At 35.4% G+C, this 19,630-nt stretch overlaps 1 protein-coding gene across 1 annotated transcript in view; it reads right to left on the minus strand.

Moving 5' to 3' along the window:
• The window catches only part of CEP350 (centrosomal protein 350), a 140,126-nt gene that overhangs the window by 100,184 nt on the left and 20,312 nt on the right, over positions 1-19,630 (minus strand). Inside the window, exons 6-12 of the mRNA XM_060132229.1 lie at positions 17,973-18,595; positions 13,387-13,500; positions 10,150-10,263; positions 7,482-7,628; positions 5,359-6,014; positions 4,466-4,587; positions 632-1,692 (exon numbers count right to left, since the gene is read on the minus strand). Of these exons, the coding sequence (XP_059988212.1) occupies positions 632-1,692; positions 4,466-4,587; positions 5,359-6,014; positions 7,482-7,628; positions 10,150-10,263; positions 13,387-13,500; positions 17,973-18,595 (2,837 nt within the window). The remainder of the gene's footprint in view (positions 1-631; positions 1,693-4,465; positions 4,588-5,358; positions 6,015-7,481; positions 7,629-10,149; positions 10,264-13,386; positions 13,501-17,972; positions 18,596-19,630) is intronic.

Here is a 19,630-nt window from a genome sequence, read left to right on the forward strand (position 1 = left end):
TAGAAGAACAGAGAAAGGGACTTGAAGGAATTGAGGCCACCACAGAAAAGGAAAAGTTGTGTTGCAGGATTTCAGGGATAAGAAGGGAATTTTAAAAGTTATTGTTTCAGGATCCAAATATATAGCTACACTACTCTCAAAGTCTGTTTTTAAAATTAGTTTTGACAAACAGTAATAGATCTGTTTCCACATTAGAAATGTTACTGCAGTTGCCCCTCTCAATCCTTGACCACTATATTCCCAGTGATTCACACACAAATCACTGTTTTAAGAAATATACTTATTTTCTATCTAAATATATAACTCTGGTCACAGTAAACCTAGTAGACACTTGATACATACCAATCCTGAACATCACCTAAGAATTTCTCTAAATTAGACTAAAATTTCTATAACCACCAACCATTGTTTTATGACAATAACAGCTAAAAACTAAAATTTTAAAGATTAAATTAGAATACTCTAGTTGAAGCTTGCAGATAACTCAGATTAATTTGGACAATAATAAATCTCTACTATCCTTGTAATGAATGATGAAAATTTACAGTTAAATATTATCTTGTGCAGAATTGTGAAATAATTTATCTTAAGATAACATACAAATATTACAAAGGTTACTTATTTTTCTCACCTTTTCCATATAATTTATATGATTTTGTAAAAATATTAATGACACTATGTGGACTTCCCTTCGCCAATTCTTCCCATGGTCCTTTGCTTTGTGTACCACCTATGGGCCCAAAGAGTGGCAAAAATTTTTCAGCTTCCTTCTGAAACTCTTTGATGGGTTCATAAGCATTTCTTTCTCCAGCACAAAATTCCTTTTCTTTTAAGATTTCTGCTAACTTCAAAGGGGACCGTGCATCTTGACCTCCCTCTTCTTCAGAGAGACTACCCTCACTAAGAAGAGGCCCTTCACTCACTGAATCTGTGCTGGAACCAAGAGACATTTTGGCTTTGTCTTGAGAACAAGCTTGCATATCAGAGCTAGAAAAGTCAGTCTTCCTCTTACACAACTGTGCCAGCAGCCCTTCTGGTTTGGGACCAGGGGATCTCATTCTGAAGCTTGATACGGCACTATGAGGTCTTATCATCTCAGGAAGTTTTTTAAATTCACTAAGGTTGCCTACACCAGGAAGATCATCATCAAAAGTTGCATGAGACACACAGGTTCCCAGCATCTTTTGAATTCGAGCAGAGAAAACATCTTCTGCATCCTCTTTCACAAGTGGACTTATAGCCTTGGTCCAATGTCCATCTTCTTGGGGTGTTCGCTGCACATCATACTCAGTGTTCCATACTGACCCATAGTTAATGTTAGCCCCAGCTAATTTCTTAGCTTCACTTTCAATCCTGCTGGACAAAGAAGCAGCTGTTGCTTTCAAGGCTTCAATACGATCCAGTTTACTCTTATATTGGCTAGCACTAGGTTTTAACAAGGCATCTGGATGAGCAGCTGGTGAGGTCAGATATGGTTGAGGTGTAAAAGTTAATGGCCCTGAAGCCATATTATGATTCTTCCTAGTTGGTAAAATGGATTCAAAATCCTTATGCAAAATTCCTACATGCTCTAGACTCAAGAGATGGGAAAATAAATTTCCAGCTGTTCCAACAAGAGGCTGTGGTTGAGAATGGTGGACTCGTGGACTCAGTCTGTCAGGCTGCATCCATGTAGGGTCCATCAAATCCCTTCTGGAAATGAAAGTTACAATATGTTAGTTAACACAGGACCTCATAACTAAGCCACCTTTTTTTTAAGTTTTGTTTTTTCTGATTATAAGAGTAATGCATAGCCACTGCACACACACACGAAAAAAAAGACAGACAAAGGATAAAAAAGATAAAGATCACTCATAGCTAACCAATGAGAAAGAAGGCACTATCACTATTTCATTATATCTTTCTAGGACTTCCCTGGTGGCACAGTGGTTAAGGTCTGCCTGCCAATGCAGGGGACATGGGTTTGAGCCCTGGTCCAGGACGATTCCACATGCTGCAGAGCAACTAAGCCTGTGTGCCACAACGACTGAGCCTGAGTGCCACAACTACTGAAGCCCACGCGCCTAGAGCCCGTGCTCTGCAACGAGAAGCCACTGCAATGAGAAGTCCATGCACTGCAACGAAGAGCAGCCCCTGCTCGACACAACTAGAGAAAAGCCGGCACGCAGCAATGAAGACCCAATGCAGCCATAAATAAATAATTTTTTAAAAAGTAATTATATCTTTCTAAACATTTTTCTACATGTATGTTGTGTTTCATGTTATTTTCACGAAAATGAAATCTTATCATACATACTGTTTTGTAAACAGCTTTCTTCAACTAAGACACATTTTTTAAACTATTGAGGAGAAGGCATTATAACCCTTAAAACTCCGTGGACAAATTTTACAATATTGGCTCTACCTTTCTCTTTAAAAATAATGTTACATAAAAGAGAAATGCTTAAGATTGTAGGCATGATATTACTCTAACCAACACATATTTAATAAACACCAAACAGTTATGTTTAACATTGTACATACTAAAGAAATGAGATTATTACAATCTAGTTCTAAGAAAAATTGATAGGGCATCCTTAAAGGCTAGAAACAGAATAAAGATGCCCTAGATGACATTATATAATTCACTTATATTTCCAGATTATAGACAACCTCCCTGTATACTAAGGAATACTATACAAAGGTTAAAGACTGGTGTTAATTATTAAGAAGATCCTTAGAAAAAATAACATGAGGTTTTGCCCTTGGTCTTGTCCATTATTTTTGGATGATGACATGAAGACATACTTATCAAATTTGTAGATGACAGAAAGTTAGGAGGCATGGCTAACCCAACAAATTATTGAATTATGATTCAAAGTTATTTAGACAGGCTGCAACCTTAGACCAAACTAGTATGAATTAATATGAAGTCCTACCAATTAAGTTCAAAAAAAATCATCTGGAGGAGGGTAACCAGGGTGATGAGGGAAATGAAAGGCATGTAATACAAGGTTTGGTTGAAGGTTATGTGGTAGCAGTCTTGTATATTGAATGACTGCTATGAAAGCAGAATAAAGGAAGACTAGTGAATAGATTCTATATCACAGAATATAGACTATTACAAATGCAAGGTGTGAGGTTATTAGTGCCCAAATTAAGCTGGTAGAAACAGAAATACAAAGGAAGTTATAAATAAAAAGGTACTGCTGAATAAAAACCCAAGATCTTTAAATTCAAGTATTTAGAATGACAATTTTGTGGCAGGCTCTATGTTGATGGTAAAGGAATAGCAGTACACAAAAATGGAAAGATTTAATCCAGTTATGACCTAATCCTTACTCTTCACTTTCAGAAGATCTAGCAGGGATGAGAGACTAATAAACAGCTAAACACGATGTCGTTAAGTACTAATATAAAGATATATAAAGTTGAATAGGGTATAGATAGGGAACAATGAACTCTGATAGCCAAGGAAATTGATTTTTGAGCTAGATCTTCAAGGTCTTCAAGGTCAGGTAGGTAATTTGGAGCTTTCCAGGTAGCTAATGCAGAATGATGGAACATGAAGGGCAAGGAGAAGAAATGCTGTGCTTTTAAGCATAAACTAACTGAGAGAACTCAAAGAACTACAAGGATTACATAAAATGATACAAGCAAAGTACTTAGATCAGAGACTGAAACGTAACAAACAATAAACGTTAGCTATTTTTATCAATATTATTATTCTCTTGGGAGGTGAAGGGGGCAGCAAGGGGGCGAGAGGATCATATGTATTAACCCAAAACTGGTTAAGTGACTTGATTTTTATTCCCAAAACGGTTATTTCAAAGTATAACTTATAACCATGTAATCTGAAAATCATCTTAACTTTCATGGACAAATAGGTTTTTTGTTATTTTTTTCTTTTTACCTTACTGTACACTTTACAGCAAAAAAAAATTTTTTTTCTTAATTTAAGGTAAAATAGCCCTCATTCACCAATCTGAATTCAAATCAAATCCCTTTTTAGTCCTTGTCCGTGTGTGCATATGCATATCCAAATATAGTCTTTGAGAGGTAAGATATGTTGATATGAGTCATATGAAGAAATTTTGAATAGTTATGGATACAGAAATGCCTTTTGAAAAATATTCAACACAAATACTTAAAACTATTAATTTCACTGTAATTCATTTATCTGACAAACATTTATCTGTGTTTACATCAGAGAAGGCAAGAATGCTTCCAACTGCAGGTGATCCCCAGGAGAACTGATATTTACACCAGATATTAAAGAACAGGCAAGAGTTGAACAAAAGAATAGAGCATGCAGTAAGTATAGATGTATACCATGCTTAAATATCCATCAGAAGATATTAACCAATTTCTAAATAAACCTCTTCTTCACAAGAAGGTCAATCAATAAAATTCACTGAGCATAGACCACTATACTAATATCGTGGAAAGAAAGAACCTTAATCATCTTTCATTCTCCCCTTTTTACCTTGCAAGAGGCTGTGGAGGTTCTGACAGAGACATGTCACTACTGGAAGATGCACTTGGGGGACGTTCCTGCACTTTGTTCTCTTTGTCAGATTCTCCAGATGGCTGATACCCTGGTCTGGTCTAAGAAAAAAGGACATCAAAGTTATCTGACTCCCATCATAAAGATATATTCAAGGAGCAGATAAAATAAATATTAAGTTGCTTCAACTTTACAAAGATCACGAAATGCAGGAGCTTTTTTCTCTCAAATAAAACCAATTCAAATTTAGTTTGTCTTAAAAGCAGCCATTACAGTTAACAGCAAAATTACACCTGAAATCCAACAAAGGCACCTAACACTGCATAATTCGGAGGAAATAATACTCTTTCTAAACCTCAGTTTTTTCACCTAATAAGTGGAAATACTAGTAGTACCTATCCTTCTCAGGGCTGTGAGAATTTACTGAAACTTAAGCCTGTAAAACATTTAAAACAGTATGTGGTATATGGTACAGACTCAAATGTTATTCTTACCCTTAAAAACAACAGCAAAAGTCATAAAATTAGCACACTAAAGTAGGATATTCTCTAATTTCAACACAGATAACAAACTAGGCTTTTCATTATTAATACAGTCTAACTTTGCTCAGTAATACAGTAAAAACTAGGCAAGGATATAACTAACAGCAGTGATGAGACAGATCAGTAACAATCACTCTAGGAAACTAACTGAGCACTTATTTTCAATCGTATTTATCTAGAATAAACTTCAGGAAAGGCCATCATTATTATAAATACTGTCTGAGCATATGTCTGAATATTAGGAATGGTGAGTAATTTTTTAAAAGTATAGCAAGTAAGTTTTTCCTAACCATGAATTACTTCCCTTTGTATCTCTGTCACTACTATTACCTGTGTTTCCTGCATATGTTGATGAGTTGGCTCTTCAAGCAATGACTTTTCTAGAAGCAATTTGGAGTAAGTTTCCTGCAGTCGCCTATTTGCTGATGGCTCAGAAGGAGGCACATTTTTCACTTTAGTAAAGGCTTCTTTTTGTTTCCGGTAGAGCTCCTGTAATCGTTTGTTCTTCTGTTCCGTGGCCTCCTTTTGAGCCTTCTTCTCCTCATTTTGCTTCCTCTTCCTTTCCTCCTGCTGTCTAACAATGTACTGTCGTACCTCATCTGTATCATAGTGACGCTTTTTGGAAATAACAGGGGGATCTTCATTAGCTGTTATTTTGTCAGGTTTTCTTTTTATTGGGCTATGACTCCTAGGAGCTTGTATTGATGGTGATGGCTTCTGATTCTGTAACTCTCCTGTCTCTTGCCTTGCAGCCTGAGCTGCTGAATCCAGCTGTAGGTCATCAAGAATTCCACGAATTTCAACAGGTAAAAAGTCCTTATTTAAGGCAGCATTTTCCTCCTGTTTATTATCTGGAAGAGATGGAACTAATTTCTTTACATTATTTTCTGACCGAACTCTACTTCTTGAACGTTCTGAGTTTCGTGGAAGATGTCTATGTGAAACATCCAATCTGGGATCCGATTCTGCTCTTCCAATATGACCCCCTACAAAGTATGAACTGTTACTGATGTATTAAAATTCTATATTCATTCCTAAGATTTATCACACTAAGGAGAAAACTAGGAATTTCGCTTTATCTTAAACTCAAATTCAAATATCCTATAAAGTCTCCTAAGGAATATTTTAGAAGGACAGAAAAACAGTAAGAGAAGAATTTCAATACTCTTAGAAACTATACTTCCTCAGCATTTTTAAAAAGTGCATCTTTTAATATTTCTGAAATAAGGACATATCTTGCTGTTGATATGAATATTTATTAATATGAACAGAGAATTACTTTTTATTTCCCATATGCCTATTTAATGTTACTATTTCTCTCCCTCACCAAACCCTCAAATAGTTGTTAAGAAACTGACAATGTGGGCTTCCCTGGTGGCGCAGTGGTTGAGAGTCCGCCTGCAGTTGCAGAAGACGCGGGTTCATGCCCCAGTCTGGGAAGATCCCACATGCCGCGGAGCGGCTGGGCCCGTGAGCCATGGCTGCTGAGCCTGTGCTTCCGGAGCCTGGGCTCCTCAATGGGAGAGGCCACAACAGTAAGAGGCCCGCATACCGCAAAAAAAAAAAAAAAAACCTGACAATGTTACAGGCTGCCACAACTCTCCAATGAATAACAGAAAAAAATTAAATATATAGAAAAACAATCATTTTATCATCTAAATGTGTGTTGATGTGGCTTAAATTTAGGCTAAGGACGGTGTGAGTTTATTTATAAGCTAGATGAAAGCGAACAGGAACAAACACAAAATATATATTGACTTCTATATACCAAATTGCATCTCTTACTGAATCCATTCCAGAAGCTCAAATTCAGGCAAATTTTTGCCATTGAAGAGGAAAGCGGGCTTGTAGGTATTTATATTTCATTTCCCAAAATTAGTGTTCATTAGTGAAAAAGTAACTAGTTATTTCAAATGGCACTCAAGACGTTTCAAAAAGAAAACAGCAATGGACTTGAGGGTCAAACTAAAGACCTGTGGATCTAGATCAGATTTTGTCACCCACTGACTGTATACCCTTGAGAAAACTCACTTCTCTCTCAGAGCCTGTTTCCTAATCTGTCAAACAACAACAAAAAAAATCCAACCTTGTGAATGTCTACCTGTGTTTATGTCTGTGGAGATAAGACAGATTGGACTTGATTCTCTAAAGGTCTAATAAGATTTGATTACATGATGCTTTGTTATTTATTCATAATGACAGCTAAATGTAATTAATATAACACAAACAGAATTCTTAATAAAGATCATCATAACATCTATATATGGAAATTATCCACAGACAAGCCCAATTTCTTCTTTTTTGAGCTACATTCACAATTATAATGCAAAGTCTTAAGAGCATTCTTAAAAGAGTATTTTCACCTCTCAAAGTACTTACACAAGCAACTTTTAATTGCTTTGCTCAACAATTTTAATGGTTGAGTAATTTAATTTACTAATTTAATTACTCACCAGATTTAGTAGTTCTTTCTCTTCCACTTCTGTCACTTGATGCTATTCTTCGCTCTTTTTGCTCTATTCTAGGTGCAGGTCCCAGAATTTTTTTTACTAATTTTTGTCCATCTCGCCAAGAAGATGTACTTATCAGATGACTGCTACCTAAAAAAAAAAAAAAAAAAAAAAAAGAAATATATATATTGGATTGAATTTGCAACTTAAATTTTAGCTCTCAGAACATGAATTATGTGAATGTAAACTACACTAATTCTTACATTAAAAAAGTATAATGAAGTATTTTTCATGTGATATTAGTTGTCAGGGGCATAGTTTGAAATGAAGCACTGGGACCATTTATAACTTACAAATACTGATCTTGGATTGTATTTATCCAGTTTTGTGGTGGGCTAATTTCCATGTGTGTACTGTGCCAGTGACCAAGACAGAAAGTCATTAAACTGTATTAAAGCTGTATTAAGAGTTTATCTATAGTGAAAGTCCTCTTTTTCTACCAATGACTACATGAGACTATTCCAGAAAGCCAGAATTCAGAAATAACCACCCAGCATATTTGGAAGCCAACATTTATAAATAGCTACCCAGTATATTCGTGGTTGCTTGCTCTTGATTCAGAAAATTAAGCTGAAATTGAAGAGAAGCCTGCTCTCTCATTTTGCTTAAGAACATAAAGGGTTTTTTTTGCAAAATGAAACAAAAGTTTATTTTCTGCAATACTTTCTGTAAATTACAAAGGCAAAATGCTAAACTACAGCATGTAACTTTTCAATATTTAACCAGAGCACTTGTAATAAATATGCATCCTGAAACAAGATAAAAGGCTACACTTTGTCAGGCATCCTAGCCTCCGCAGAAATGCGCAGGGGCGTGAGGGGGTGGTTTTGTGTTTTCTTAAGTGCTATGAGGGAAAGTCCTTTCACATAAAGTTTCTGTATAAATAGATTGAGCAATAGACTTAAAACCTTTTAAATGTTTTAGATAGACCGCTTAAGGTTAATAAAAAGGTACAAAAACATTTCTAAAGTAAATAGCACACCTTTATAATTCATGTTTTTTAATAATAGATGTTTTCATTAAATGTATACTTCCATTTAAACTTTCAAATGAAACTCTAAATGGTATTTTTTAAAATTATAAATCAATAAAATAGTATCACAGAAAGCTTGGAAAATAGAAGAAGACAGATTAAAAACCACTGCCCTTACTTAAACAAAGTACTAGTATTATTTTGTGTATTTCCTTACAGTAATTTAAAGATCAGTAGTAGGTGATTGTAGCCATTGTATCCATAAAATTTTACCTTTTTCTCTTAGCATCTTATGACAAGAATATTTGTTATTTCTTACAGAAATTATAACTTGAAGTGGCCACACAATACTCCTTCTAACAGAAACATAGTTTATCTACCATTCAATATTTAGGTTACTTCTGATATTATAAAAAATTATACAGTGAACATTTTCATTTATTTTTTTTCTTTCTGTTGGATATATTACTTGGATTATTTGATCAAGGAAAATGAGCACTTTGACATATAATACTATTTTTTCTTTTTTTTAGAGAAACTATATCCATTGATATTTCAACAAGCATGGTATAAGTATGATTTTTATAAGAGTGATTTTTATTGTAAATTTACCAGCTTTGGCTATGAATATAAAAGTATTTTCTTCTAATTTAATTAGGTTTAAAGTGCTACTTCATTATTTTCATTTCCATTACATTTCTTATATTGCTTTGCATTTAAACACTTTTACATATTTATTTCAGTTTTTTTTAATGGTTTCTATTTTGTAAATGGTCTTTCACGTCATTTTTTGTTTTTTATGTTACCATCTGTTTTGAAATAATGGTCTGTTAATTTTTTTACAATCTGAAGCTAATAAATGAAAATTTTTTCTCTTGGTAAACAGCTGTATTTATTGAAATATATTTTTATGAAGTTTTATAATGAGGGCAATTTAAAGTGTTGATGATATTTGCTTTTTGAATGTCATTGTTTTATGCATTAAAAAGTAGTGTGTAGTTTAGTTATATATCTGTAAAATAGAATGTGAAACTCCCTGTAATACCATCCCCTTCGAAGGTAATCACTGTTAACTATTTGTTATAGAGCCAGGTTATAAATCCCAGGCAATCTGGATCAAGCCTGAAATGTTAATCACTATGGAACTAGGGAATTCTCTTTTTCCCCCTTTTTGATTTATTCAGAGTCCAGCCTGATCACTACTAGCATGGACTGCCAGATTTTTCTTGTGCAACATTTATTCTCTTATGAGAATGAGTGAAGGAACTTAGCTACAGTCATAAGCCATCCCTTTGTATATAAAAGTTCACTACATAAAAATCATTACCTTTAATCTGGTTAATTTCTATTAAAAATAATGATAGAAAAAAATTGGAGGGGAGCATTGTTCAGTATCATGGTGAATATATGGTTTGATGAGTATACACATACATGAAGATTTATCAAACTATACATTCTAAATATGTATAACTTACTCTATGTCAATTATACCTCAATCAAACACACATATACAAAATAATGATACATAAAACATACTGAATTTTTGCACGTGTCGAATAATGAGAACATTTATTTCCGTGTAGATGCCATTTCACTAATATGTAACTTTAGGATGGGCCTGATATTGAGAAAACCAACCTGTTTTGCATTCTGGACTTGATAACTGTGCTACCTTTTGGACTTTTCGTACTGGCTTGACCACTTTCTTCTCTTTACTTTTCTCAGCAGGTTTTTCTTTCATAGAGCTATCACCTGAAAAGCAGAAACATATATAGCAAATATTATAACGATTGCTACCTATCCACTCATCCTCCCCACCAGTATGAAAAATCTGTATAAAGTATATGATTCAGGCAGAGAGAGAGAAACCTTCACTGATGCTATTTCTTTGACCCAAAGGCTACAATGCCAAGTCCTCTTACAGCAAAGTCTAGAGATCACCATTACTCCACTGTTAGGTTCCAATTCTTTGTTATTTTTTTCAAGAAACCCTTGAGAAAGTCACCTCGCTTTCACAAACTAGAAGATGCTGCAACAGTAATGCTTTCCAAGCTAGATCATAGCATTTATAGAATCTCAGAGGTGAACACTTTCACAGACTCCTTTTCATTTAAAAATTCCTACTTAACTGAGACATTCATGACCTTCTAGAGTAAAACTTTATAAAATACTCAATATTCCTACATTAGGCCCTTTTATGATTATGCTAGTGAAATATGTCAAGGTTTTTCACACACACATAAATTACTCACTAATTTTTAAATTCCAATCTGGGGAAATAAACTGAACATATAAATTTGAAAATTAATCTCAATCACAGATCTGGATAAATGTACTTTAAAATACATATAGAGCTCTGCATTCTGGGCAAAGAAAAAGTAAATGTGAGTCAAAGGCCCTGAGGCAGGAGCATACTTAGTGTCTAAGAAACAGCAAGGAAGCCAGTGTGAATGAAGTGAACAAAGAGAAGAGCAGTAAGAACTAGGGTCAAGAGACATAACCGAGGGCAAGATCATGTAGGGCTTTATAGCTCATTGTAAGAACTTCAGGTTTTACTCAAAAATAAGATAAGAAATTTTTGAGCAAAGGAGTGATATGACCTAAATTAAATTTTAACAAGGTTACTCTCACAGCTGCGATGAAAACAGACCCATTAGAAGAAGGGCAGAAGCAGGGTAACCAGTTAGAAAGCTACTGCAGTAATCCAACCAAGAGACTGATGGTGGAGGGCTTAGACCTAGGTGGTAGGGGAAAGTTGTTATATTTCAGACAATGTTAGATACAAGGTGTGAGAGAAATAGAGTGATCAAGGATGACTCAAGATTTGGGACCTGAACAACCAGAAAGATAAGATTAACTAAAATGGAGAGACTACCACAGGAATAAGTTTAAGGGGTGTACCATGACCCCATTTAGTTAGTTAGCTAGCTCCATTTTTGGACATATTAAGCTTAAGAAATCTATTATGCATCCAGGGGAAGGTGCAGAGTTAGCAGCTGGATATCAATCTGAGTTCAGAGAAGTCTGGCCAGAGACCTAAATTTGGGAATCATCAGCAACAGAGCATATTTAAAGTCCTGAGACTAGATGAGCTTGCCGAGCTTGTATATAGATAAACAAAAAATTTAAAAAACAAAAAAGGAAAAAGAAAGGGGTGGAGGAGTAAAGAAGAGGAAAAAAAAAGAAAAGAAAAATAAAGAAAAGAGAAGCACAGATCCAAGCACTGAGACCAGGACATGCTGATGTTCAGAGATCACAGAGTCGATTAGGAAAAAAACAACTGAAAAGGAGCAGCTAGACTTAGGAGGAAAACTAAACACTTATGGTATCCTACACAGATGCCAAGCGAAGAATTTCAAGGAAGAAGTGATCAGTGATGCCCAATGATGCTGAGAGATCAAGTAGGCTGACAAATGTGAATTAAACATTGGATTTAGCAATGTGGAAGAGTGGAAGTCATTGATGACCTTGATAACAGCAGTCCACAGACATGTAGGAGCAAAAACCTAACAGAAAGGTTTCAAGAGTAAAACAGAGGAGAAAAATTGGAGACAACGAAGATAAGGCAACTTTCTGAAGTTCTGTTTTAAGTAAAAGAAGAGAAACAAGGTAGTTGCTAAAACGAGTAGGGCCAAAAGAGGGGTTCTTTTATGATGGCTGAGATAACAGCATGTTATCAAACAGTATGTTGATGGGCATGACCTCGTAGAGAGGGAAAACTTGATGGTGCAAAAGAAAGAAAACAAGGCTGAAGTAATGTCCTTCAATACACAAGAGCAAATGGAATATAAAACACAAGTAGATGGGTTTGTTTGTTTAAGATAGGAGACCAGAGTTCACCCACCATATCAAAAGAGAAGGCAGATTATAATCCACAGACCTCTTTAAGAGTTTTTTGACATACGTCATTCCACTAGTCTATAATGATACTGTTCTATGAATTATATAGTTATTATTCCTATTTTACAGATGAGAAAACCAAGGAAGAGAGGTTATGTAACATAGATAGTATAAATAGCTAATATGTGGCAGAGCCAGAATTTGAACCCCTGTAAACTGATTCCAAAATCTTTGCTCTTAACTAATATATTTCCTCTCCACATGGGAAAAAATTTCTGAAAATAGTGTTCCAACAGTAACAGTAGGAAAATTGGACTGGACAGTTAATGCCACAATATTTATTAGCAAAATCTCCACTGGGGCTTACTAGAAAGTTCTCAGGCTTTAGAGTCAGACAGACCTGGTTTTGAACCTTGGCTTCAATTCTTAACTTTATGCAACCTCGGGAAAATTACTCTTTGGGCCTACATTTCCTCAACCGTAAAACATTCAGAAGACTAAGTACCCAGTAGCATCTTGCCCAGAATCATACAAGGTGTTCAATAGTAGTAACATTATGAGTATGACCTTCCTATTTCCCTCTTCCAATTTCCATAAGTTCCTCCTTCCAATCCTCTAACATTATTCCCTTCCTATAATGTTCATTTCTCTTCCTGCATTTTGCCTTCATGTTAGTTATCTTATCTGCTGCCTGCCAAATTACTGACCATTTCAAAGACCTCAGAGGTCTAGTAGAAGTGAATTTCAACTAGACTCTACTATGTTTTCTTCAGATCAGACAAGCCCAGCTCAGAAAGACCCTTAGTTTAAAAATAGCCTAGTTTCTGCCTCATCAGCTATGTATGCTAATTTTAACCCTGGAACAGAGCCCAGAGGCTAAAAGAGCCTTACAACTGACACCATCACTACTTTAGTATACCATGAAGTTAGAAAAGGGAAATATCTTTAGTTTGGTGACAATTTTATGTTTAAGTATTGCACGTTAGACAGTATGCATGATAAAACACTCAAAACCTAGGAACACTCTACACGCACCTGCAAAGTGAAGTGCTAAGTCACGATACAGTTCTCTACTCATGTTTTGAAACTCAGCCTCCTGCCATACTTTCCCATCAGGTGTTCGAATCTTGGTCTCTGAAGGATTGAAGCCTAATATATAACCAACAATACAGAACATTCTTATTAAAGTTGCATTAAAAGTTTTGTTATATTCTTTTATAAGTGAGATAAAATTAATAAACTATAAAATTCACTCTTTTAAAGTGTACAACTCCCTGGTTTTTAGGATATTCAGAAAGTTATACAACTATCACCACTATCTAATTCCAGAGCATTTCATCACCATGCAAAGTAACCCTGTGCCCATTAGCAGTCACTCCCCACACCATTCCCTCTATTCCCTGGCAACTACTAATCTATTTTCTATCTTTATGGACTTGCTTGTTCTGGACATTTCATAAAAATAGAATCACACAATATGTGGTCTTTTGTGTCTAGCTTCTTTCACTTAGCATTTTGTTTTCAAAGCTCATCCACCTTATAACAAATATAGAAGCTTTATTTATTTTATTGTTGAATGATATTCCATTGTACAGACATACCAACATTTGCTTATCAGCTGATGAAAATTTGGGTTGTTTCTACTTTTCAGCTATTATGAATAATGTTGCTATAAACATTAATGCACGTGTGTGTGTGTGTGTGTGTGTGTGTGTGTGTATGTATATGTTTTCAATTCCCTTGGGTATTATACCTAGGAGTGGAATTTCTGGGTCATATAGTAACTATGTTGAACTTTTTGAGGAACTGCCAAACTGCTTTCTAAAGCAGCTGCACCATTTTACATTCTCACTAGCAATGTATGAGGGTTCCAATTTCTCCATATCCTCACCAACACTTGTTATTGTCTGTCTTTTTTATTATAGCCACCCTAGAAGGTGTGAAATGGTATCTCACCGTGGTTTTGATTTATGTATCCCTAATAACTAATGATGTTGAAAAGGTTTATAAGCTTTCAAAAGAAGAATGCATCATTAGCTACCACATAATATGTTAACAAATACTGTTTGGAAGAACTAAGCTTCAGTGAGACAAAGCAATATACATTTGTTCAAAAAGACTAGAAATGGAGATGCACTAAATTAAATGATAAAAAAATGGCAATCATAAATTATGGATATCAGAGCTACAAACTACCCTACTCAAGACTAAAAGAGAGACAATGCTACTCATTCTCCTTTTCTTTGAATACAGGCATTAATTGCTAACATCTGTCTGATTTTGCCTATGGCTGAACAAATGGACAAGCTGCTGTCTACACAGGCAAAATGCAGCCGAAGTGTGGAAAACAGTTCTTTAAAACATACCTGTTCAATTTCTCAACAAACATTACACATGTGCTATTTCCTAGAAATCATTCTAATTTCCTACTTCAAATTTATCACTACTCTTTTAAGAAATATACAGAACTTAGAATGTTGTTTTGCAAAAAAATAATAAAGTATCGAATATGGATGATTAACCAGAGTAGTAAAAAGATTTATATTTTCAAATGGGCTCCACTCACCAAAGAATCGCCATTAAATATTTTGTAAAATTAAATCAATATAAAGAATGGAGTCAAAAATTGGTAAAAGTACTTTAGAAGTGTTAGATAAAATGTACTGGTAAATTAATTACATGTCTAATAAAAAATAATCTATTCAGCTCTTAGGAACAGCAGCATAAGCTTTATTTTACCTGACATTTGTAGCATGGGGCACACACAATTATGCCTATAGCTATATAAGGAAAATGTTTATAAACATAGTGTTCAGTCTATTGCAAACCACAGTTTGTAACAAGAAAGTGTGGCAATTCCTTGTAAAGCTACCTCCCTCCCAACATTTCTCACCCTCATTCCATCTCTCTATATTCAACCCTATCATTTTTTCTTCTCTCCTCTTTAGGAAACATTTATTTCTATGGGAGCCTTTGTTTATATTTGATCTTTACTAACAAGTTAACTCTAAGAAGCTTTCAATATCTACATCAGTTTCTCTTTCTGTTTCCCAGTTTTTATTTCCATTCTCTTTGTGCACATTTTTTCTTACTAGTTGAATTTACTGAATAGAATAAAATTATACTGTGCATTTACTTGTGTCCAAGACACTGTACTAAGCTCTAAATAAAATACAGATGACCAAAATAGGCTCTTAACCTTCTTGGGCATTTAAACCAGAAAGAAAAAGATATGCAAACCACTAAGTATAAGGAAGAATCACATAAACGCCACTGTGTTCACTACTTCAAACTTTAAACATACACACAAAAATGTAAAAACAAAGTTTAGAAGGGGTTTCATATGCTAACAACTGTATAAAAAGAGAAAGAGGGGCTTCCCAGGTGGCACAGTGGTTGAGAGTCCGCCTGCCGATGCAGGGGAAGTGGGTTTGTGCCCTGGTCCGGAAGGATCCCACATGCCGCAGAGCGGCTAGGCCTGTGAGCCACGGCTACTGAGCCTGCGCATCTCCGCAACGAGAGAGGTCACAATAGTAAGAGGCCCGCGTACTGCAAAAAAAAAAAAAGAGAGAAAGAAAACACACACACACACCCTCTCTCTCTCATTTGTAAATGAGAAAATTATCTCTGGAATGATACACAAATTGTTAACACAAGTAACCTCCAGAAAGGGGACCAGGTGGTTGGAGCACCAGAGTGATAGAGCTTTTCAATGTACATCCTTTTCATCTTTCGAATTGTGAACCAAGTGAATTTATTATGTATTTGAACAAGTGAAATTAAAATGTCACTTTAGAATACAGTATATTAAGAGGGTTTTAATTTACACCAACAAAAAGTTGGCAGAAAACCAGTTCTTCACCGTTGGAAAAAATAAATCCATTGCTCAGGACACTGGAAACCATATTCTGTTACGATTTCTGAAATGTATACTACATGTCATTAGCCTCCCAAAAGTTGTATTCATAATACATTTTAATATGAAAATTAACATGTTAAAAATTAGTAAGTAAAAGGAATACACGAAATCCAGTCACAACTCAAAGGAAGTTATACTTAAGATTTTCACTCTGGTTATTTAAGGTTGTTTTTTTTAACTTTTAGATTTTTATAAATTATTAAATAAAATATAGATTCAAATCAACGATCTTGACTTTGCCTTAGTGGAATAACTTTTGGAATTTCAGAACTTTGACTTCTAGAATGAACAAACCTTAAAGGTACAATCTGTATTTAATGGGTCTGATATAAGTATAGCCAAAGTTTTGGATAATCACTATCTCAGAACCAACAAGAACATTCTGACCCCACCATTTGCTATGTGCTCTGTCAACAGTGTGGACAATTATTACTACATGGCACACAAACTACTAGAAGGATAAGAAAGAATTTTACTAAGGGAACTACCCACTATTTTATCACAAATTATGTAGAATAAAATGCTAATTATCTATCTTTTATCTAATTCACAATGAATAGCACTAGCAAAACATAATAAACAACACAAAAAACTGGTAATTGCTCAAACTTTATATAGTTAAATTTGTTCTGTTAAAATTAACAGAAGAAACAAATCTTGGCTATATTTTGATCTTCATACATTTATCCAAACTAAAAACTGAACTTGAAAAAATATCACAAAAGAAAGGTCAGAATAGCAAGAATTTTAGGACAAAAGTCTAACACTGAATAACCTCATCAATGAATCAACTCTTTATTAAAAATTTTATATGGGTGACCCTGTGAAAATAGTTTCAGGAGCAAAAAAATGCAAACTCCTAAAAACCACCATATATAAAAACTTGAGTTGGGCCAAAACCAGATATTCTCTCTGAAAAGCATCTTCTCAGTGGAAATCTGATTTAAATATTGTTTTCTTAAACATGGAGAAAACCCGTCAAAATTCGAAGGTTTACGTAACAACAGGGTCCAAATGTCAGTGGCAAAATATTCTATAACCAAGTATTAACTGGCACTGACTGAATTATCTTTCAAACATTACTTTTTTGTTTGTTTGTTTGTTTGTTTTTTTGGCGGTACGCGGGCCTCACTACTGTGGCCTCCCCCGTTGCGGAGCACAGGCTCCGGACGTGCAGGCTCAGCGGCCATGGCTCCCCGGCCCAGCCGCTCCGCGGCATGTGGGATCTTCCCGGACCGGGGCACGAACCCGTGTCCCCTGCATCGGCAGGCGGACTCTCAACCACTGCGCCACCAGGGAAGCCCCAAACATTACTTTTGAAAGAATTCCTAATAACAATCCAAATACAATGGCAGAATAAGAGCAAAATTCTTTCAGTTCTCTGAAAGTTGTACTAATTTTTATTTTCTCTTTTGTTTAACTTATTAAATGTTCATATAGTGGTTCTCAAACTATAAGAACGTCGAGGGACTTGTTAAAAATTCCAATTCTGGACCCCATGTCCAGAAATTCTGATTTAGATCCAGTGTAGGATCCAGGAATCTGCATTTTTAGCATGCATCCTGAATTAATTTTTTAAGGCATTAGATTTGAGAATCACACCCTGTTCTAAAGATGGTCCTCTCTACTCAAATACATCCAAGGGAGAAAGGGAGACAAGGAGGCAGGAAGACAGAAAAAGACACAAAGACTGATTACAAACCTTTATATGTTGGAGCAGGTGGTGCTGTTGCCACTTTCCTGACCTTTGCTGTCACTGAGCTATCAACATTAACAACCATTACTGGATGCTCAATATGACCCAGATTCTGGCCCTGGTCATTTGTTTCTTCTGAGTGTTCCCACTGTTTCCTAATCCGCTCCTTGAGTTTTTCCAATTTAACATCATGTTGTCGCCGCTTTAGGATATCTAATCTTTGGGAATTACAGGTACTGGTAGAAGACGGAGAAGAATCAGTTAACCGTAACACTTTTGAATCAACATCACGGCCCATGTTACACACAGAAGCCTTCAAAGTGTTCTCATTTCCTTTTGCTCTATTAGGCTTTTCTTCATCACTTCTCATAGGAGCTGCCATCTTAATCAAACATTCAGAATTTTGCAATGCATCAATTGTTGGTCGATCATTTAAAAATCTAACAACTGTATCATTGACGACAGATGATTGGGAGCTCTCAAAATCACAGCAATGTATATTCCGATCTTCCTGACTGCATATCATCCGGTTCCCACTCTCAGGCTTCTCTTCATTAACATCCACACAATATATATGCTTTGACTCTAAATGGCTGGGACTTATGTTGGACGGTGTACCATGGACTTCCCTGTTATTAAAAAATAATTAGCTTTGAATAAAGAGTACAAAAACCAGTCATACAAACTGAATAGAGAACTCTAAGCTAACATTAGAGACCCCAAAATCCCAGAAGTTCCAGTAAGTTAAAAAAAACAAAATAACCATTACTACTATTAAAATTCAGGGCTTCCCTGGTGGCGCAGTGGTAGAGAGTCCGCCTGCCGATGCAGGGGACATGGGTTCGTGCCCCAGTCCGGGAAGATCCCACATGCCGCGGATCGGCTGGGCCCGTGAGCCATGGCTGCCGAGCCTGCGCGTTCGGAGCCTGTACTCCACAACAGGAGAGGCCACAACAGTGAGAGGCCCGCGTACCGCAAAAAAAAAAAAAACAATCAATGCTCAATGCCTCCTGTGTATCAAAGTTTAGATTATGGCAAATAATCTAAATCATAATCTGCATATTATAAAATAAGAAATATGCAAAAGATACAGAGAGAGATTTCCTTAAGAACCCCAGAAAACAGGATTACAATCTGACTTTGCATATTCACTGGACACTATTACCAAAATGTACATTTTACTTCTCCATGAAATCTTAAGAACTAGGAAAAAAAGTTCTCAAATTCTGACATTTCATATGTATAACTTCTAAATAATGTACCATATTAGCAAATAGATTGGAAGTTGAAATAAAGTGGAAGTACAGTAAATATTTTCCTCCAAATGAATGTGGTTAGTAAAGTTTAACCTCTCTGAAACACAGACAACTTTTCTGGCAGCTTCAAATTATGTAAAGCATATCTAGAAACACCAGAATAAGCAAAGAAGACTGGACACAGCCAAAGTACATATCACAAAGTCCATGTTTTCTACTCATAAAAACACTAGCAAAAGTATTCCTTCACGAACTATTTTTATTTTACATATCATTCTAATAAGTTATATTTTAGGAACAGAGCAGTTAATTAAAAGGGAGGTTAATGAAGACAAGCCTCAGCAGTAGGAAGAATACATGAAAAACTACCCAACAGGGACTTCCCTGGTGGTGCAGTGGTTAAGAATC

Source organism: Lagenorhynchus albirostris, chromosome 2 (genome assembly GCF_949774975.1).
Source record: "Lagenorhynchus albirostris chromosome 2, mLagAlb1.1, whole genome shotgun sequence".
Taxonomy (NCBI): Eukaryota; Metazoa; Chordata; class Mammalia; order Artiodactyla; family Delphinidae; genus Lagenorhynchus; species Lagenorhynchus albirostris.